This window comes from Primulina eburnea, chromosome 8 (assembly GCF_022965805.1).
Source record: "Primulina eburnea isolate SZY01 chromosome 8, ASM2296580v1, whole genome shotgun sequence".
In the NCBI taxonomy this organism is placed as follows: Eukaryota; Viridiplantae; Streptophyta; class Magnoliopsida; order Lamiales; family Gesneriaceae; genus Primulina; species Primulina eburnea.
In genome coordinates, this window is record NC_133108.1 from 14796376 (window position 1) to 14818891 (window position 22516).

A 22516-nucleotide genomic window follows, 5' to 3' on the forward strand; every position below is an offset into this window, starting at 1 on the left:
ATCTTTCAATTCATCACAGCATATGTTATGTGAAGTTAGTGTAAGTCTTAATAATTGTTCGCATTCTTTTAGAAAAAGTGATTCTTACATTTTTAATTTTTATTTTTCTTTGCAAATTCACAAAGAAAAATGTAAGAATCAAAAGTCATATGGTTCAATTTAATATATATATATATATATATATATATATGTTAATTATCTCATATCAACTGAAATAAGTTTGAGAGTTCATATTGACTTTGACAACCTCTGTTTTGATTTACATAGGTTCAAGTCATTATCAGCTGTAGTATTAGAGCCAAGAATCACTATCATGTGTTGAATGGTCCTATGAGGTACCAGTAATGTCTTGTAAAAACTTTATACTCTAAGGCTGCGTTTGGTTGCAGGATAAAATAAATTAATGATTAGTATGTAAATGATAAAGAAAATGATTGTTGTAGAGATGTAATATATGGTAGTATGTTTGATAAGATTTTTAAGAATATGATAATTTTGAAATTTTTTATGAAAGGACAAAATTGCCCTTCCTCTTTTATTTTTCTTCTTCCACTCCGATGGCGGCGGTCCGGCGGTTCGATGGTGGTCCGACGGCGACGGCGGTCCGGCGGCCACGTTCCGGCGACGGCGGTGAGTCGACGGTGGTTCGGTGACGGCTGTGAGGTGGCATCCGGCGAGGGCGGCAGCGGCGAGTGTCCGGCGGCGGTCCGGCGAGGGCCGCGGCGGTCCTGAGGTGGAGGCGGCGGCGGTCCGGCAACCGAGGTGGTTCAATAGCGGTGAAGGAAGAAGGGTAAAATTGGAAAGAGAGTAGGGATAAAAGAGGGATTAATAATCCTACGGATGAAGGAGGTATTATTTAATCACACGTAATACCACCTAATCACTTATAGGAGGGATTGAGCTGGATAAATAAAACTCGTACCAAACGCATGATAAAGTGTGATAAAAAATTTAATCCTTCCTAATTCAGCCTACCAAACGCAGCCTAATTGTTCATTCATTGACGTGACAGGTGTGTTATATGTCCCAAAATGATTCTAAATATGTAAATCCGCAAACATTTCAAATATCCCCGTCTCACCCACAAGGTTGAACAAGACTATGATACATAATAAATTTTCAATTTTTGATGACCTATTTTTTATGTCAGTTCCCATAATTCGGTCCAACTTTGTAATCAAGCCATATATTCCTTGAAAAAACCCCAAACACTTTGAACTTAAAGAAATACAAATTAAATTATAACAAAATTTATGTCACTAATAGCACGACTCCCTTAGAATCCAACACCCAGAATTTGTTACATTGCTTTTGCGGTTGTTGATCATCCAAATGAATGAATAATTCTACGTAAATAAGTTACAACAATCACGAGTATACCCTCAAAAGTAAGAATAAATCTAAATATTCAGCCTCCAAAAAGAAACCCAGCCGCTTGTTCTTCATTGCCATCGAAAAACTTGAGAGCTTGAATCACTTGTTCCCTCCCAAAACCTAGCTCGACCAGCTTCGCCACCTTGGCTTCAAAGTCAGGTCCCTGCTAACACACTTGATTGCTTAAATGCCAAAATTCACATAGCTTCATCAACTTGCCAAAATTTGAACTGAATAAAACTAGAACATATGTTTCTTTCAGTTAGAACTATAAAAAGGTGGAGATTTACCTGGGAATTGTTCCTGTCGGTACTTCCTGTAGGTCATATAAAATAGGAACGTTAGCTCTGCGAAACATAATTTCACCACATATACAACATCCGATGGAAAATTAAACCAGGAGTGAGTTTTAAGAAACAACAGTCTTGCAATGTAGATAAATGGTGAAATGAAACATTCAAGTCCCTGGTACCATGATTTATTGTGTTCTCAGAAGCTGCAGCATGTCACTCTTACTACAGAAAACATTTAACAAAAACTTTTCATTTATCTCTTGGCAATCATTTTAACTGTTCATTACAAGTTGCCATGCAAACTTGTTTTATCTTCAATTTTATACACCTCATGTTTGCATAGCTATAACAACGACTTTGACTTGGACATGCTTAAATGAAGTAATGGTAGATGCTTAAACAAATAAATTAGAACAAACCAGGAGGTGCTCCTGCTGGCTTACTATCTTTAGCAGCAGATGTTGCCTGGAATCAGAAGACAATGAGCATAGGTTCTTCGGTGGAAATTTTATTTGAAATAAGAACGTTAAAGTTTTAACAAAATACAGAGGAAAGAAAACCTCTTCACAAAATTACTCAACATGCTAAATTGAAGAATGCATCTAACCCCACATTAATCAAACCTATGGGGAAATTGAGAGGTAAGCTGGCATATAACAGAATAAAAGCTCCTCATCCAGACAATTAGTGGGAGATGTGCAACTTATTTTACGCCTTAGAAGCCTGAGATTGCTCTATTAGTGCACAGTAAACTAGTCTAACTCATACCTTTAAGTTTTCCGGGTAAAACTTTTTCAAACATGATTGAAGATTTTAAAACTTTTTGTATTTCATTTAAAATTTATCGAATAATAACTTCAACAGTTGAATAAGTGATCAAAGAAAATTGTGAAACAAAACAGTAGTTTGAAAAATATAAATATAAAAAGAATGAGAATGCAATGATTATATTTTGAATAATTGATTTGAAGCATGAGAAAAATAATTTGATAAAAAAATTTGAGAATAATTTTTTCTTTTCTATTTTCATCCAAACTCCACATCCATGGCAGCTGATTCCCCATCCTTTAACTTTTTTCTGGAAGTTAAATTACAAAAAAATAATTCAACCGAGGAAATTATTGAACACGTCATGTCAATCACCAACCAATCAAAGAATGAGAGAAGGTAAAAATACACCTATACTACAAGATTTTGTGAACCCTTACTTGTGCTCCTGAGCTAGAAGCTTCCTTGGCATACCGGTCTTCATCCAACAAGCGGGATGGAATATCCTTCTCTGTATTTCAATATATATTTGGCAAAAGATAATTCAGACCAATTTCCTTGAGGCAGAAAAACGAGACCCATTGTCAATGTAAAAGTAAGCCTCAGGAGCAATTTATAAACACAAAATCTTAAATATCAACCTGCCAAAAAAGGTACCGCAACCTCTCCTCCACCAACTCTGAGTACATTCTCCTTCAGGTCAATAATGCACTGCAAATGATTGTTTGTAAAGTACATCTACATAAAAATTAAAATATGCAAATTATTGAAAGTACGAGTGAAGATAATACTTGGTGCTTGCGGAGCATATCCAGACCAAAAAGAAATTCCATGTTTGGAGAATCCAACACCGTGAATGAGCAAGGATAAAATAAGCTACCTATCTGCAAGTTACAAAGAAAAATGTTAAAATTCAGAGGAATGTTTCAAGAACAAAGGCATCAGCATCATAGGGGGATAAAAATATCAAAGAAAGGAGATTGAACTCCGACAAGGAAAAAAAAGCAAAAAACCAAATGAACGATGTATTTTGTGTCGTACCTTGATTGGGGCAACATGTATCCGACCAACAATCTCAGACTGGCCAACTCCATGAGCAATACCCCTATACCTTGTATCCAAGAGCCTCAACAATCTGGGAGAATGAGGAAAGGCCAATCAGAATTACTCTCTTTCATATAATAGTTGAAGAGGCACCTAATTTCAGCACGTCTTACCCACAACGCTCTGCACAACTTTTAGATATAATTGTCGATTGCGCCCCACTATCAACAAAAGCCTGAAATAAATACAACTATGATTGCTTGCTTTCTTCTTTAAATAAGAGAATGCTCGGTATTTAACAATCAATAAGCACAAATCGTTGATCAAATAACCGTGATGTCGATTGAGCTTATATTTTAAGTTGACGAGAGTTTCAGACTATGGACAGATCAAAACAAAGAAATACGGATGCATGAGAATAAAAGACATTGTATTGACTGTCTGAAATGTAATTCTTTTCTCATGTACATTATGTTACAAGGAGCTTCATTATATACCCAGCTATCCGCCTAAACTAATGCTACACAATATTAGCTATCCTAAAATAACCCAACATATTAGGTATAAAATAGTTCCTGATAATTTTGAACAAAAAATTGATTTAGTTTATGTACAAATATGGGATGCAAGATAATGGATGGGAAGCGGGTTTAGCAAGGAATGTTACATTCAGAAGCCCATGGGAATTGATTTCTCGAACTTACCCGGTTTTCCATCATTTAGTGAGGGTGGTGGCTAAAAAAGGAATATCATTAGATTTAGAAAGATAAGTGGTGGGGAGATTATCTTTCAATGACCTTTACCCATCTTTATTTCTTTATTTCAGATTTCTTCGCTTCATAACAAGCCTATTATCCAGTTCATTCCAGAAGAAGGAGCTTGTTCTTCTTTATCCCGGGTCTTGCACTTCTGTGGGGATTTTAGTGAGGAGGAAGTGAATGAGTTGATTTATTTGTTAGGGTCTTTAGATAATGTTATGTTGGTTGTGGATGGTAAAGATATCAAGGTTTAGGAAGGGGATTCTTCATGATCTTTTTCTGTTAAATCTTTATGAGTCTTTCTTCCCGATCAATGCCTTTCTGTTATTTCCTTCTTTTCAATATATATGGAAAGAATCAATCCCACAAAAGGTTCAAGTATTCTCATGGAACGTAGCTCTGGGTAAATTGTCAACTTGTGTTATGTTGCAAAAGAGATTACCTACTTGTGCACTATGTTCGAATTGGTGTGTACTCTGCCGGAAAGAGAAGGAGACTCGAGATCATATGCTTATGCATTGTCCATTCACTTGTATTTGGTCCAAAACTCTAGAAGAGTTGGGACTAATGTGGGTTGTTCCAAGATCAACGCGCAAATTGTTTGTTTTAGATATTGGTCGTGATATTGGCAAGAGATGCAGTTTTTTTTGGGGTGTGACGGTCCGCTGTATATTTTGGTCAATCTTGCTAGAGCGAAATAGTAGGATCTGCGACGATACAGCAGAATCAGCTGAAGAGTGGTGGGAAAATATCAAATTTAAGGCTTCAGTTTGGATTAGCGAGCATTCAGAATTCAACAATTTCTCCGTTTCAGATTTAGTTAAGGATTGGAGCTTTATATGTTGTTTATGTAATAAGAGTTTCAATTATCTTTTATAATCCTAATATAACGACGTTTCTTATAAAAAAAACAAAAAGATTTAGTTTAGGTTTCTCTACACTCCTCTCAAGTTGGCACAAAGATATTTATCATGCCCGACTTGCTAGTGAAATCTTCAAACTTAGGTCGAAAGTGACCTTTAGTGAACCCATCTGCAACCTGTTGTTCCGTAGTAACATAAGGCATACATATTGCTCCACTTTCCAACTTTTCCTTGATAAAATGTCGGTCAATCTCAATATGTTTAGTTCTATCGTGCTAGACTGGATTGAAATTGCTGACTTGTTATCACAGAATGGTTTCATTGGGACTTCTCATTCTAATTTTAAATATTCTAGAACCTTCTTCTGCCACAATATTTCACATACTCCATTCACCATAGCCCTCAGGTCTGCTCCTAGCCACAACACTTTGTTTTTTGCTTCTCCAGCTGACTAGGTTTCCCCACATGAACATGCTGCATGCCGAGGTTGACTATCTATCCACATTTGATCCAATCCAATCAGCATATGTAAAGCCCTCTATGCTCTTCTGACTACAATTTTTGAACAGTAATCCTTTTCCCAAGAGTGCTCTTCAAGTATCTCAAGATCTTGTAGATGGCTTCCAAATGTTCCTCATAAGGTGAGTGCATGAATTGACTCACCATGCTCACAGAACATGCAATATCGGATCGTGTGTGAGAAAGATAAATTAATTTCCCCACAAGTCATTGACATCTCCCTACCTCAACATCCCAATTTCTTCAAGTAGGTCTGAGATATATTTCCTTTGTGAGACATAGCTTCTTTTTCTCGATCTGGCAACATCCATCCAAGGAAATAATGCGAGGGCTCCAATTCCTTGACCTCAAATTCTGATGCAAGACATTTTTTCAGTCTGGTTATTTTAATGTCATCGCTTCCAGTTAGAATTATGTCATCAACATATACTATCAGAACTGCCACCTTTCAACTCTCGGTATGTTTCATGAATATTGTGTAATCTGATTGTTAGTCCATAGAGAGATTTTTTTAACTTGCATATCATACCACCTCCAAATTGATCTCAAAGTCGGGGGGAGCCTCCGTATACATTTCCATTTTCAATTTACCATTGAGAGTAGCATTTTCCACATCCAACTGGTGTAGCGACCAATCTAGATTCACAGCTACATAGAGTAAAATCCCGATTGTATTCGATTTTGCCACAGAAGCAAACGTTTCCTGATAATCAACCCAATATGTTTGAGTAAATACCTTGGCAACAAGTCTGGATTTATACCGCTCCAATGACCTATCTGAGTTAAGTTTCACATTGAACACTCATTTACAACCCACTATTTGTTTTCATCTCGGTAAAGTTATTAGCTCCCAGGTTTCATTCTTTTTCAATGCTTTCACCTCCTCAAGAATAGCTTCCTTCCAATCTAGAACAATTAGAGCCTCCTTTATAGACTTAGGAACCTCCACACAATGTAACTGAGAGATAATAATGGAATAGGATTTAGAAATATTCTTGTAGGAGATATGGTTAGATAACAGATGTTGGGTGCATGCTCTGATGCCTTTTCTAAGTGTAATGGGAATATCCGATTAATATGAGATAAATTAAACCAGAACACGACATAAGAAAAAATTATAGGTTTCTGCTTCTAATTTTTTGGGATTGAAAGCCCAATTAAACATTATTTGTTGGTTTGCGTTGGTCCTAACTCATCATTTTCATCTTCTATGTCTATTTACTTCTGCACACATAAGAAAATCGAACCAGACCCTAAACCTAATTTTTTTCTTTATTTTGATTTCTCTTGCATTGCCTATTATCCTGACCCGTCATAAGCAGAAGAAGCAGAAGGAATGAACCGGTGTCAATTGGATTTTAACAAGGTTTGGGCTGAAATTTATTCTAAGAACCATTACAAGTCTCTTGATACCGTTGAATCCACCTAGTGGCGCCTAGTCCCCGCCGAGGCGGCCTAAGCTTTAGGCACTGGTCTAGCGCCCAACTAGCGCCTAGCGAATTATAGAACCTTTACAGATTAGGGACATGGAAAATATTGTGGAGGTTCAAGATTCTAAAGAGCCATATGCTATTCTTATTTTCTTGTTTCCTGCACATGGAGTGTAAGATAATAACAGCTTAGATGAAAATGTCATGTGATCAATAGCCCGGAATCTATAATCCATGGATCTTCGGATAAAATGGATGCATGAAAAACCGTGCGCTGAAAGAGACTACCTTGCTGGGCTAGGGAACTAGAGGATGGGGCAGAGGTGGATTGGAAAAGTTTATACAATTGATCTAACTGTTCCTTGCTGAAAGAAGGTGTCCCTGGTGTGACCCCAGCTTCTTCCTCAGCTCCAGATTGATTTGGTCTACGTTCACGACCCTTTGGCTTGGAAAATTTTGGCTTCCAATTCGGTGGTTTACCATGCAAATTCCAACAAGTTACCTTTGTGTTGTTTGGTTTGCCCATTCAATTTATGAATGGTGAGATGGATAGATGAATTGTCAAGCCCATTAGGGTTTACTGTATACATCTTTTGTGATTTCGGGCCCATAATCTGGTTGGAAACTTCTGAGCTTTTCTCCTCATTTGACCTAGACATTATCATGTCTTCTCAGACTCTAAAGGTGCGTCGGATTTGACACCCATGTGTTATCAGCTCTTCACAACGTATATATGAGTATTGTTATTCGAGCCAGCCAAAGGGGGTTCGCTACTTCACAAGGTCCCTAATGGCGTTATCAAAGCCTTACAGCTCTGATACCACATGGACAGATCGAAACAAATAAATATGAATGTGTAGAAGAATATTCTATTTAAGAATTAGATTTGATTTGATTAGATTAGATTTAGATTGATTTAGATTTGATTTTGGTTATAATGTTTCCTTATTTTGTGCTATTTTGTTTCCTTAGTAGATAGGATCACATCAACTATATATTTAAACCGCATATTGTTATGGGAATAAGAAGAAAAAGTCTGTATTTCTTCATGGTATCAGAGCCGATCTCAGTACCCTAGCCGCCACTATCATTCGTCCGGCAGTCCTCATTCCTTCTTCATCCGCCTCTTTTCACTCTTATTCGTCCGGCAGTCCTCACCTATCATTCCATCCTCATTCGTCTGGCCATACTCATGACTAAACACGGCACCAAATACGGCATGACATCAAATACATCTTCCTCGGAAGTCATTTCCTCCGAAGTCAATTCCCCAATCTCCTCATCTCTGACTTCTCCTCTAATATTGTTACAAACAACAAACTCCATGGCCAGAATTATCTTCAATGGTCACAATCTGTGTTCATGTATATTTGCGGTAGAGGGAAGGATGGACATCTCACGGGTGAAACCGCAGCTCCGCAGACTATGGATCCCAAACACCGATCCTAGAAGATTGATGATCACCTTGTTATGTCTTGGCTGATAAATTCCATTACTATTGAAGTCGGAGAAAATTTCCTACTTCACATAACAGCCAAGGACACATGGGAAGCGACACTTGAAACATACTCAAGCACAGAAAATACCTCTGAACTACTTGAGGATGAAACGAGACTGTATGATCTTAAACAAGGGGATATGAGCGTTACTCAATACTTTTAACACTCTCACACGCTACTGGCTGCAACTAGACCTATACGAAGTATATTCTTGGAAGTGTATGATGATTCTACATTGTATAAGAAGATCGTTGAGCAGAAAAGGACAGTTCGATTTCTCTTTGGCCAGAGGGAGAGTCATGGGAATCAAGCCCTTTCCTAACCTTAGAGAGGCATTTGCAGAAGTTAGGAGAGAGGAAAGTAGGAAAAGGTTGATGTTAACAAAAAGTAAACCCGGAGTGGAAGGATCGGCTTTATTCACCCACAACTCCTCTCAACCCAATAGGTCTGGCAAAGGACGGCCCTGGTGTAACCATTGCAAGAAATTGGGTCATGTCAAGGCTACTTGCTGGAAATTACACGGCAAATCAATAGATTGGAAGCCATCCAACAGTCGGGTTGTGAGAGAAACCCGTGCAAATAATGCTACTACCACAAAAATTAGTACCGAGGGTAGTCCTTTCACCAGAGAGCAAATAGATGCATGGCAGAAAATGCTAAATCAAATATCGAGCCCCGGACAATCATCCCACGCACCTGCCGAGTCACACACAGTGCCTCTTTCACACCAAGGTATCATGTCCTATGCTCATATTGTCAAAAATAAATCATTACAGCCATGGATAATCGACTCAGGGGCCTCAGATCACATGACTGGAGACTCCAGCCTCCTAAAAAATTATCAGCCGTGCACGAATAATTCTAGAGTACGAATAGCTGACGGCTCTTTATCACCTGTGGCAGGAATAGGATCAATTCAATTGACTGGAGACTCCAGCCTTCTAAAAAATTATCAGCCGTGCACGAATAATTCTGGAGTACGAATAGCTGATGGCTCTTTATCACCTGTGGCAGCAATAAGACCAATTCAACTGACAAGGGACCTTCAACTTTCTTTAGTTCTTTATGTTCCAAAATTGAATTGTAATTTGATTTCTATCAGTCGACTTACGCTGGATCTTAACTGCGTGACTAAGTTTTATTCCAATCTTTGTGATTTTCAGGCAGTGGATTCGGGGAAGGTGATTGGCAATGCTGAGATGCATGATGGCCTGTATTTACTCAAAGGAAATAATCTCCTCAGTAGACAAGTTCACTCACCAGACCTTGGTCCTACATCAAATTCAGTCAAGTGTTTCCCAAATTCTGTCTTTTTCTAATTTTGCGTCTGTTGAAAACCAAGTTATGTTATGGCATCTTCGCCTTGGTCATCCTAACTTTGATCCCTATCTATTCATTAATAAAAGTTCAAGCGTTTACCAATGTGAAATTTGTCGACTTGCCAAACACACAAGAAGTATATATCCGAGCTTACAATACAAACCTTCATCTCCATTCTCTATAATTCTTAGGATATCTGGGGATCCACACGCATCAAGAATATTAATGGGGCTAGGTGGTTTGTTACATTCATAGATGATCACAATTCATAGATGATCACACAAGAATTACTTGGACCTTTCTCATGAAGGAAAAATCAGAAACATCCATGATCTTCCAAACATTTCACTCCATGATAACCCAATTCCAGAGTAAGATCAAAGTCCTTAAGACAGAAAATGCTAAGGATTACTTCAATTTTGTCCTTGGATTTTATTTTTCCAAACACCGTATCATTCACATAAGTTCTTGTGTGCATACCCAACAACAAAATGGAGTGGCAGAAAGGAAAAATAGATAATTACTCGAAGTTGCCCGTGCTATCATGTTCACCAACAATGTCCCTAAGTATTTATGGTGAGAGGCCATTCTTATTTCTTACTGCAACGTACCTCATCAATAGGATGCCAAGCCGAGTCTTAAAATTTCAAACCCCCTGTAAGAAACTTCTCAATGTCTCTCCTCACATTCAGTCTTTTTCTTCAAATCTACCACCCAAAGTTTTTGGATTTTCTTCTTTTGTTCATATTCACCAACATCATTGCACTAATTTCGATCCAAGATCTCTAAAGTGTATATTTATTGGATACTCCTCCAACCAAAAAGGATACAAGTGTTACTCTCCAATCACTCAAAGAGTATACAACACCATGAATGTAACATTCTTTGAACATCAGCCCTACTTCACCAAATCCGATTTTCAGGGGGGAAAACTGGACCTCAGGTCCTTTCCCAGACACCAATGATGTACCAGCCCAACAAATACCCGCTCCTGTGTACCTTCTCGAGCCTTAAATAGTTCCAGCACCAGCCCAACAGATATCTACTTCTGTGTCCATCCCCAAGCCTGAAATAGTTCCAACTTTTGCTACTCCTACTGCTGAAACAGTTCCACTTGATTTAAAACAACCACAAGTCGACACTCACAACTCCGAACTACGTGTCTATAGAAGGAGAAAACCCATCAAGCATATACAGGACATCATTACAACTCAGAACTCTCAATCATCAGCATCAGACTCTCCTGCCCATGATGATTATATGACCGATGATTTGGATCAGCCAATTGCCCACCGGAAAGGTGTTAGAGGGTGCACTAATCATCCTATTGAGAAGCATGTAGCCTATGGGAAGTTGCTGCCGATATTCAGAACATTTATTTCAGCCCTTGACAGCATACAAATGCCTAATTCTGTACAAGAAGCTATAAGGATTCTTGCACGGAAGAAGGCAGTTGAAGAGGAGTTTCAGGCTTTAGAAATGAACAATACATGGACTCTTGTAGAGCTACCACATGGCAAAAACCCAGTAGGTTGTAAGTGGGTATTCACAGTAAAATACAAGGCAGATGGCAGTGTTGAAAGATTCAAGGCTAGACTTGTGGCCAAAGGTTTCACGCAGTCATATGGGATTGATTACCAGGAGACATTTGCTCTAGTTGGCAAACTCAACACAGTTCGAGTTTTAATCTCTCTTGCAGTGAATCTAAATTGGCCTCTTCACAAGCTTGATGTAAAAAATGCCTTCCTGAATGGGGAGTTAGAAGAAGAAGTTTATATGATTATTCCTACAGGAATGGAAACCAAGCCAAACAGCAGGTTGGTATGTAAACTTAAGATTAAGTCCCTGTATGCCTTGAAACAGTCACCACGAGCTTGGTTTGATAGGTTTGCTGAGGCTGTGATCGCTAATGAATACCACCAGTGTCAAGTAGATCATACACTGTTTGTAAAACGCAAACCAGGAGGGAAAATTGCCATTCTCATAGCATATGTTGATATCATACTGACAGGAGATGATTCAGAGAAAATTATCAGTCTCAAAAATATGTTGGCTACGAAGTTTGAAATCAAGGACCTTGGGAACATAAAGTATTTTCTAGGAGTGGAAGGCGCTCGGTCCAAAGAAGGAATCATCATATCTCAGAGAAAATATATACTAGATTTGTTAAGTGAAACAGGTTTACTTGGATGCAAACCTGTGGACACGCCTATGGATACTAATAAGAAGACGATGAGGAGTGGAGACAGCAACCTCGTGGATAAAGAAAGGTATCAGAGACTAGTTGGTAAACTCATCTATCTATCTCATACTAGACCTGACATTGCATACTCTGTTAGTGTAGTCAGACAACACGTGAATGATCCAAATGAGGATCATATGGAAGCAGTGATTCGAATTTTGAAATACTTGAAGATGACTCCGGGACACGGTCTTCTGTTCAGAAAGTCTAAAAATCGGGATGTAGAAATCTACACTGATGCTAGTTTGGCAGGAGAACTAACAGATTAAAGATCAATCACTGGTTATTGTTCATATGTTTGGGGTAACCTTGTGACGTGGAGAAGCAAAAAGCAAGCTATTATTTCTCGCAGTATTGCTGAATCAGATTACCGTGCCTTGGCATTAGGAACTTGTGAAGGAATGTGGCTTCAAAGGCTGTTAAAAGAGCTCAAGGTTCAGACACAAGACAAAGTAAAGATGTTTAATGACAATCAAGCTGCTATCAGCATAGCCAAGAATCCCGTTCATCAGGACAGAACTAAACATATTGAGATCGATGGACATTTGATATCAGAGAAGGTGAACAAAGGAATTGTTCAACTCAGTTATGTTCCAACACGACAGCAGATTGCTGATGTTCTCACCAAAGCACTTCTAGGAGCTGCTTTCGATGAATTAAACTCCAACCTTGGTTTGCATAATATATACAACCCAACTTGAGGAGGAGTGTAAAAGAATATTCTAGTTAAGATTTAGATTTGATTTGATTAGATTTATATTGATTTAGCTTTGATTTTGGTTATTCTGTTTCTTTATTTTGTGCTATTTTGTTTCCTTAGTTGATGGGATCACATCAACTATATATTTGGACTGCATATTGTTATGGGAATAAGAAGAAAAAGTCTGTATTTCTTCAGAAAGCATGAGAATAATAGACATTGTATTGACTATCTGAAATGTAATTCTTTTCTCACATACATTATGTTACAAGGAACTTCATTATATACTCAGCCAGCAGCCTAAACTAATGCTACAGAATATTAGATATCCTAAAATAACTCAACATAGTAGCTATAAAAAATTTCATAATAATTTTGTACAAATAATTGATTTAGTTTCCGTTTCTCTACTAATTGATTTAGTTTCCGTTTCTCTACAGAGACGAAAGGACAGGTCTAAACTACAGAACTGTATACTGTTCAGCGGCTACATATTAACACATGATCACACTCATATAAAACCTAGCATTTGTGTGCCAAAATAAACATTGATGGCTTCCTTTTGGTTCACAGATTGTAAAATCATACTACTTTACCAAGTCGGTACCTTCAACGGAACACCATTAACTTCCATGTCAACGTACAACATTACCTGAAAAGAAACCAAGGTTTTAGTTACCACCGAGAGTACAATGCATGGCAAAAAGACAAGCATACCACTCTTGCAAAAGCTTCAGGGTTGTATTCCAACGCAGCAGCCCAGTTCTCGTCAATGCCTTTCTGTCGACCACAAATGCAATCAGTAGAAAACCATTAATTATTATTACCTCTTAACAAAAGCCATGAATAGACTAATTCAAAATGCCGTACGCCAAAAAAGGGAAAGTTTCTACTACAAATTCACAGCGTTTTCCATTAACACCCATAAAGAGTCACAATGAACAATAAAGCACAAAAATCATATTTGAACCAAAATTACTATTACGAAGATCAAAAAGCCTTGAGATTTCCACACAAAAAATATTATCGTATTACAGATAACAGAAAGTTCTTTGGCATGGTCCTTCCCCACATACCCGACACAAAATGCGACAAATATTATACAAAGAGCAATTCAAAGTAAAGCCTTCAGCAGCTACCTCAATCCTAAAGGTAAACGATAAAACTTAATTGAAATATGGTAACCAAAATAATCATGCGGTACGCTGAAAAATCTGTCAATCCTTGGAACCTTGGTGAAGATATATTATTTAACATGAGAAACTTGCATGAAAGATAAGATTTATAGGGTTTAAAATCATAAAAAAAAAATTGACAAGCCTAAATAAATAAAATTTAAGGCAAAATCTTGCAGAAACCAAAAAAAAAAAGAACATTGAACTCATAATGGATAACCCAAGACAGTTAACATCAAATAAAGACAGCTAATAACGGCGAGGAAGGAAACAATGTACCTGGCGAATGGCAGCTTCAATTTTCCTTTGTGTGTCCACATCAAATGGGTCAGCATACAGTAAAGCCTATATAAAGAAATCTTCGAGAAAATTAGCTTGGGAAATAAAAGTGCAAGAAAATCTAATCAGACACAATAAAAACAATTCAACAGATATTAGGTCTGCTGTTCATTCCCTTATATGACAAGAGAAAGCAAAGAAAAAATTTCAGAAAAAAAAATTTATACAAAAAAGTGTAATGCTTAAGTTCCAACTTTGAACCTTCAATTATTATCGAATTATACATGTAACAAAATTATTGAAACAAAATTTCCCTGCAAAACAATGCATAAACAACAGTAGGGCTGGATCTTAAGATGTAAAGAAAGCCAGTCTTTATAACACCCAAAGACATAGGAAGCAACTACCTCAAGGCAAATTACATAATTATGTAGATACATGCAAATGGTAAAACAAAAGAAACAACTTTTTTCAGGATATCCTCTTTACATTTTTTGGATCTGGAAAACAATTACACATTCAAGTGACAAAACCGTACTTCAACCTAATCAATGTATTGTGCAAAAGGATTATTATTCAGCCTGGAGACTAATCAAATGAAACTTAATTCTAACGTGCGAGTCACCATGTAAATATCACGATCTAGTGCCTTGTGATGGATAAAAATTAAACCAATCATTCGCAACTAATTAGAATCCATGAGAAGAACTACAAGGATGCATCAGACGGGATTTGATTACCATCTCCTCTTCTTGTCGACGCCGTAATTCAGTTCTCTGGAGATTGCGTGCACGTAAAAGGCCTTGCAACTTGTCGAGATCATTTCCAAGAATAGCTTGTGCTAACTCAGGATCGCTCTAACAGTTGGCATATCAAATAATTATAAATAAATCATTTCATGTTAGCTATGGACAAAAGAAAAAACACCAAAATAATCCATGAAATAATATGTAAAATATACTTTATTCAAATTTCAAAGCCATAAGCAACAACTTAGCATCTTCAAAAATTCTCCGTGAAACAAAGAAAATACTTGTGAGTAAAACTACAGGGTCATCATTAAGAATTAATTGAAGTTGTGTTCAGCCCCTTCATAATTTCATCTACTCCTGAGCCAATAGAAGGGGAATTTTTTTCAGCAGGAAACATGATCCATACAGGTACCATAAAGAGTAGTGATCCTACATTTCATTTTCATGAGATATAACCAATTTTGCACCCATATGCTTTTCACTATGGCAAGCTCTTTATCATCAGACAGGCAGTTAAGCATACTATGAGGATACAAAGAAAAGTACAAAAAATCCTGTAGCCCCTAAACATGGGGATTCAATAACGCGATCCATAGATGAAGGCAGACTCCATTGATCCAATCATTTGAATTTTTACATTAAGTTACATCTTATATGTATTCCTATTCTCTTCTCGCTTTTGTTAATACTTAATAGGGATTGAACAATTGACATTGACACTTGATCCAGAGTTCAAGTTTTTCGGAGCATCCTTTAAATAGATTGAAAGTGAGTAGGCAGTAAAGAACAGAGTTTTTCATACCTGAAACAACTGGGTCATTATATTGGAATCACCTCGTAACTGCTGCTGGAATGCGGAGGGATTTACAGCTGAACCATCAGGATTGAAAGTCGCTTCGTTTGCAGATGCTCTACAACATGTCACAACAAAAACATCAACTTAATTTCCAAGTGAAGGGGAAGCACGACCAGCCAGAATGTATTAAAAAATACTTCTGAACTTGAATAGGATTATATATTACTAAAAGGGAATGCATTATAAATCATAATTCAAACTTATTAAAGGGCACTAACCTGGGACGAGAAGATGAAGCTTTAGAGACCATCATGACCAAATCTCCATCACCAACACCAAGAACACCCAATTTATCCGCATTCCTCATCTCTCTACCATTATACAGCAACTGTTGCTGCTGGAGTGGAATCTGTGTCTGTGAATTCAACGTTCCAGTAATGTGCAATCAAAATTCAGCAAACAGATCGCAAAACAGAAACTTAAAAGGGTAGATTTATTCAAACCTCGACTTCCAGAAGAGCTTTCAGATTATCAACCTGAGATTAAAGAGATAAAAATCGAGCATTGACAAAAAGAAAAATGAACTAAAGGGAGAGAGTCTTTTCTTAATCAAACCATGTCCAAAACAAAGAATTAAAATTTAAGAGTAACCAAAAGAAAATTACAGATTCATCACGATCCACATCTAACGTAAGAATTTGCTCGTCGGCGGTCATTACAGTAATCTTCATCTTCTTCAGTTGGATTCAACTCGATTTCTTCGACGAGAAGCGAGGCTCTCTTGTGCTTGTAGGAGTCAATCCAATTATCTTTTTTTTCATTATTTATTTATTATGTGTATTTCTTATTCCCTACGATACCCTTTTTAGTTTTTTCAATTTCCAAAGGTAAATATCCTAATTCCAAATAAACCCAAAAACAAAAGTATCCTAATTATTCAGAAACATTTAATATACCAAGGCATCGTTTGGTTTACTGATTGGTATAATTAAGGAAATTTAGTAAGACTGATAAGTAAAGTCAAAGTTTTGGATAATTATTGTATATTGGATAAGATATATTATGTTTGGGTAGAGTAGATGCTACCTGTGGAGGCAGTGTTCTCACAGGATCTCAGCCATTGATTTTACATGGTGATTAAATCTGAGCCTTTGATCACTTCATGGGGTGTATGTGTGTTTAAATCTGGACCTTTGATCACTTCATGGGGGCAGTGCCTCACAAGGTAGGGTGAAATAAACCTTATGTTTGGTATTCTTTTTAGTTGGACAATGGAATGATAAATAAAATTGTTAATACCCAAAATGCCCTTCGCTCTTTATTAAAATTATTATTTTCTATGCTTTTGTTCTCCATCTTCAATCCTATTTCTCTCCACACCAGTAGCGTACATACGGTTTCATCTTTACGCAGAACGCTTTTCTGTACAAACACAAGCATTTCGTCGGTATTGTTAACACAATTATTTTTAACAGATTTGTGTATTATTCTATTTTCTTCAAATGACACCCGAAATTCCAGTTTAGATTCAGTGTCCCTTTGTTTCGCGTCTTCGTCTGATTATACGTTACTGTCGTAATCTTGCTTAATTTCATTACGCTCCGATCAGTCACCAACATACGATCACTTATATATGTAATTTGATACCGTATGTAACCTTGATTTTGTCTTGTTGTAAAACCTAATTTTTGTTCGTGTAAATAGGTATATTTCAGTTGGACACTATTTATTTCATGTATTTAATAAGTTAAATTTAATTAATTACATGGTTTAATTCTATATTGTGAGTTAATGTGTTCAATTGTTGAGTTGTTATGGAGACAAAGCCTACATCTGAATGTCAGTGTGGCAATGGGTTGATGCTCTTACGCAAAGCTGGTGATCGATCCACTCGTACGGGTGAATTTTACTATATATGTTCGGCAGCTCTTAACCATCGAAACAAATTCATGTGGTATGACCAGTATCAAGAAAGTAACGTGATACACAAAAATAGCATGTCAATGGAATATACTACAGGCTCTTGCAGTGGTACGAAGCAAACATGTATCAATCACAAAGGTCCCTCGACGCAAGAACATTCATTTAGTCAAGATTGTTACCCAAGAAAGAAAGAATCAATCTCCCCAGAAAAGAATTTGTTGAACTTGCTATTGACGTAAAAGAAGCAACCGGAGACAATGAAAAAATGGTCCCGAAGCCCATGCCTATTTCATCAGATGATATTTGTTGTTGTTTCGTAAGTGTGTTTCTCTTATTCTTACTATTGTGTGTTATTTTGTCAAAGTAAGATAATTAAAAAATATGTGTAAGATCTCTGGTAGTTGTACATGTATGTTGTATCATTCATTTTCTAGTAGAATGATGCAATGTTAGTTATGACAATCAGTTGTTGGTTGTGGCATTTTGTATTTTAAGACAATGGAAGCAAATCAGTGGGCCTCCAATGAATTTGTAAAAATATTTGTGCTACTAGTTTACTCCCTCGAATTATAATACAATGTATTATTGTATCATTACCATCACTGAACATTGATTGATTTATTAATTAACTTATAATATGAAATCTTTGGTGTTGTCTTGTGTTGATTTCATGGATCATTTTTTAACTTCTCCACACCAAAACAATTGACACATATAGAAGAAAATTGAATGCTTCTCCATTTGCTGCTGCAATGTATTTAATATTTTTCTGGTTCCAATAGAAATGGGACATTACAATTAATATTAGTTGTCACACCCTGCTATTGAGGAACAGAATAGATGGAGTTGCAATATTGGTAGTAGGTGTACCTTCATAAATACATGAATTACTTCTATTTAACTCCTTCTTTCCTTGGTACTCGGTCATGTAAGCATTTTTTAAACACCACAAATGTAGTTGAAGGAAAAATGTCTCGAGATTTGGATGTGTCATCTGAGGAGTCGGTCAATAGCACTTACAAAGATGTATTCCCAAATGTTATTGAGCTTATATCAAGTGATGATGAAGCTGAAACCGAGATCAAAATAATTTCATCGGACGATGAGAAGCATCTCAAAACCGATGAAGATGTCATCTTGGGCTTCCCAACAGCTACGCCTCCAACAACAGGTAAGTTTGATGCAGTTGTTCCGCCTACTGCTGTTAATGTATTGCTCTCTGCAAACATGACAGGAGATTCAAAAACACTACAACACAAGGGTATGCAGCAGAAGATGGTTAATGATCTTGTGGGGCAGAAAGTTACTACAGATGCAGATAATGACGGTACAAATGAGCAAGTCGTAGCGGCATTGGCTGAGACATAATCGGTAGAAATCAAATGCTACGAAGCCCCGAAAAGTGCTACAAACTGCAGTGGCTAAATGTTGCATCCGTCGCTAAAGTGAATTAGTTTTGGAACCTTTTTTGTTGTTGGTTTTCACCAATTTGTCTTGGGTGCAATGGTGCGTAATGCTGTTGTGCATATAGTCAGCAATGATTTTGTTTTTGTTCCAACAATTGTACATACTCACCCAAGTTAATGTTACAGGTTCCAAAACATTAAATATAAGGTGCAATTTTTTTTTTTCAATGTGAACAATCGGAAACGGAAGTAAACGACTACTGCAATTTCATTATATTCCCAAAAGAAAATAAAGATACGAACTCATACATTGTCACATAAGTTTCATTTACAAAATATGCCAAAGGTTTCTGAAAGAGATGATCAACGCAACTAACCACACCATTCAACAAACAAAATAGATATTGTGGTAGTTAGTTGAACACTGTCATGAACAAAATACAAAACAATTGCATCCCATTTCAAAACTTACTACGTTCTTCATAATTCAGGCTTCCTTAGGTAGCCTTCGAACCAACTTCAACCGTGCATGTTGAGGAGCTTTAAACAATAGATTCTGTTGCTTTGGATTTTCTGCTAGCAATGCAGCAGCAACAACAATTTCATCTGTACTTAGTTCGGGGAGTGATGCTAGCACAGCAAACACATCTTTTGTTGCGTTTACTGTATCATACTTAACACCAATTCGCTTCACAAATTCGTTCATCATAGTTCTTGACATCTCAGTGAAATTGTTAATGGCATCAATGAATAGCTCTTCACCTTCTGAATGCTTCTTCCGTTTCTTAGTTTTCTTTGATATACTACCAACTTTGTTTACAGATGGAGTATTTGACACCGACATGGATTCACCTGCTTCCTTAGTCTCCTGGAGCAGAATATTCGGTCAAATTTTGTCTTCAGGCGCAATGTCATTATCATCAGTCATGTTTAGTACTCCTTGAAGGGCCTTAGCAAAGCTCTCAGCATGTTGTCCCGTTGCACGGTCATTTCCAAATATTTCACACCAATCGGGATAATAGGGCCATGTTTTGTATCGCCACGTACGCACACTGCTATTAGTCTGTTGTATATTGGAGAGTAAATAGTGTACAAAAAAAAATTTAAATGACAAAGAGCATGGAGTTGATACTACACCTAGTTATGAAGTAAATATACAATGCGAAAAGAAAAAATTGCAAGTGAGCTTTACCTTCACAAATGAATCCCACGTTTCGCCAGTTGCTTCAATCCTCTTCTCTGTTTCATTCCAGCCAATTCCACTCCTGCTAAGCATTGTTAACAAAGAACCACGAGTCCTTTTCCACACATGTATCTTTGAGTTAATATGTGGGTTCCCTCGTAAATCGGTGTTTGGAAAAGCCTGGGCAATAGATTTCTCTAAGACTGTCAAGTATCCGCAACGAAACCCATTTTCACTCTTCCATCCAGCACTCACTAATTCTTTAAGTGCCTGAATGAGGAATTCATCTTCCTTCTGTGTCCACACTCGGCGAATTCTCACTGTTTTCTTACCGGTGCTAGTTGCAGTAGCAATAGGTGAGCTAATATCCATGATGACAAGAACAATTTATAATAATCCCTGTACAATGCAGAATTATTTACGTATACAATTTTAGTCGAAAAATGTCACCATCATACCTAAATTTATTAAAATACACAACCAAAATCGAGTTTTACAAATCAGAAATATAAAGACAAAACGTGAATCACAACCGAAAACATAAATCATCGCCCTTTCACATATTTTCTAAAATAACACAAACACAGACAAAAAACATGAACAACATCATTTCTCATGTACTATGGTACATAGACAGTGCTAAGTTTTCCCTCCATGTGTCCCATGCAGGAGAAGATTCAATATTGCCAATGAAGTCAAATTCTCCGATTTCTGTAAGTTCAACATATGACTCATCATCTACATCTACAAGGTCATCTACCATTTCGGAGTGAATGAAATTATGTAGCAGAATAAAAGCCATTATTATACGATTCTGAACTTTGAAGGGATAAAACGATGGGCTACGAAGAATAGACCATCGTCTTTTCAATAACCCAAATGCTCTTTCAATAACATTATGAGCATGACAATGTTTAGAGTTGAAAAACTCTTTGTAATTCTGGGGTGCAAAAGAACCGCCCACCCACTGATCCATATGGTATCGAGTTCTCCTATACGGCGTAAAGAATCTTTCAACATTTGTGTGGGGACCCGGACGCTAATCATGTTCTTAATCGTGATTGAGACTAATTAATCAATTGTAATAAACAGGGTCTAATTTTTTTTTTTCTTTTAAAATGCGGAAGGTAATGGAATCAAACTCCTATATATATCAGTACAAAAGTATAAATCTGATAAAATATACAATCATACATACTCAGGTTCAACAACTACTATCAAGTGTTTAAACCCTAGCTCTAGTCCAAGTCCGGTATCACCACTCTAATCTCAATCTGTCTTCACCTCTGCGACCCTGTACCTGTCCCACCTGTTGCCATGCACACATACAAACAAGACAACAGCCGGATAACTCCGGTGAGATATAAATATCCCAGTATAAACAATGTATTAAATGCAATCATATAAATCATATATAAAAGCATAAACAAACATCAAAACATGTATCTAGTCTGACTACATGAATCAATGACTCGTGATCTAATCTTATCTTATCTCAAATATAGGGATCCCAATCTAATTTAGACTTTGGTATGCTGTATCGAATGTGTCTGAGATAGACGTCGATCTACATCTGAAGCTCTTCGATACACCGTAAGTCTAGAGTCTTATCGGTTCTGAGAAAGACTCGGCGGTTCTGCCTTAGCTAGGCTGTCTGCCCTAGACTCGGACTCTGACTCTGTTCTAAGTCAATACATTAACATATCAATCTGATAATCTGCAAATATCAATGCAATAAAATAAAGTATGTGATTTAGGGAAACTCAAGTCAAACCTCACTTGAGTTGTGCAATCCCAACTCAACATTAATTTATACCTTTCTTGCTGTCGTTCTGATACAATCAAAGTCTTGATTCAACGTCTGTCACTGTTCAATCTGGCAATGACAATACCAATATTCTGTATCAATATTCTAATCAAATCACAATATCTCTGCTTTATCAAATTCTGACAGTACAACAGTACAATCTTGCGATACTGATAATACTATATCAGTGTATACCAATTCCAATCATTTACAATCAACCAATGTACCAATCTGATATCAATTCTAGTCAATTTCATTCTGAAAATCATAACAATTCCCTATTCAGTCCGCTTCTTAATCTGACTTCGATTCTACGCTGTCTAACATGTCAAGAATAACATATATGACGTGTATTCAATTCTAACCACATCATAATTTCAAAACA

The 22516-nt window shown here is 37.0% G+C and overlaps 2 protein-coding genes across 2 annotated transcripts; both read right to left on the minus strand.

Moving 5' to 3' along the window:
* Positions 1 to 1239: 1239 nt before the first annotated feature.
* Positions 1240 to 16634, minus strand: LOC140838897 (protein DNA-DAMAGE INDUCIBLE 1-like). Its single transcript, XM_073205512.1, has 16 exons — positions 16478 to 16634; positions 16316 to 16348; positions 16091 to 16227; positions 15819 to 15927; positions 15005 to 15121; positions 14265 to 14330; positions 13528 to 13590; positions 13418 to 13462; positions 3653 to 3714; positions 3477 to 3570; positions 3227 to 3319; positions 3077 to 3146; positions 2876 to 2946; positions 2087 to 2132; positions 1665 to 1690; positions 1240 to 1537 (listed from the first exon to the last, which is right to left on the minus strand). Exons 1-16 carry the CDS (start codon positions 16541 to 16543, stop codon positions 1409 to 1411), a joined length of 1227 nt encoding a protein of 408 aa, XP_073061613.1. The 5' UTR covers positions 16544 to 16634; the 3' UTR covers positions 1240 to 1408.
* Positions 16635 to 19412: 2778 nt separating this feature from the next.
* Positions 19413 to 21303, minus strand: LOC140837808 (uncharacterized). The gene is made up of 2 exons (XM_073203912.1): positions 20334 to 21303; positions 19413 to 20204 (listed from the first exon to the last, which is right to left on the minus strand). The coding sequence occupies exons 1-2, from the start codon at positions 20694 to 20696 to the stop codon at positions 20028 to 20030; spliced, it is 540 nt and encodes a 179-aa protein (XP_073060013.1). The 5' UTR covers positions 20697 to 21303; the 3' UTR covers positions 19413 to 20027.
* Positions 21304 to 22516: the final 1213 nt, after the last annotated feature.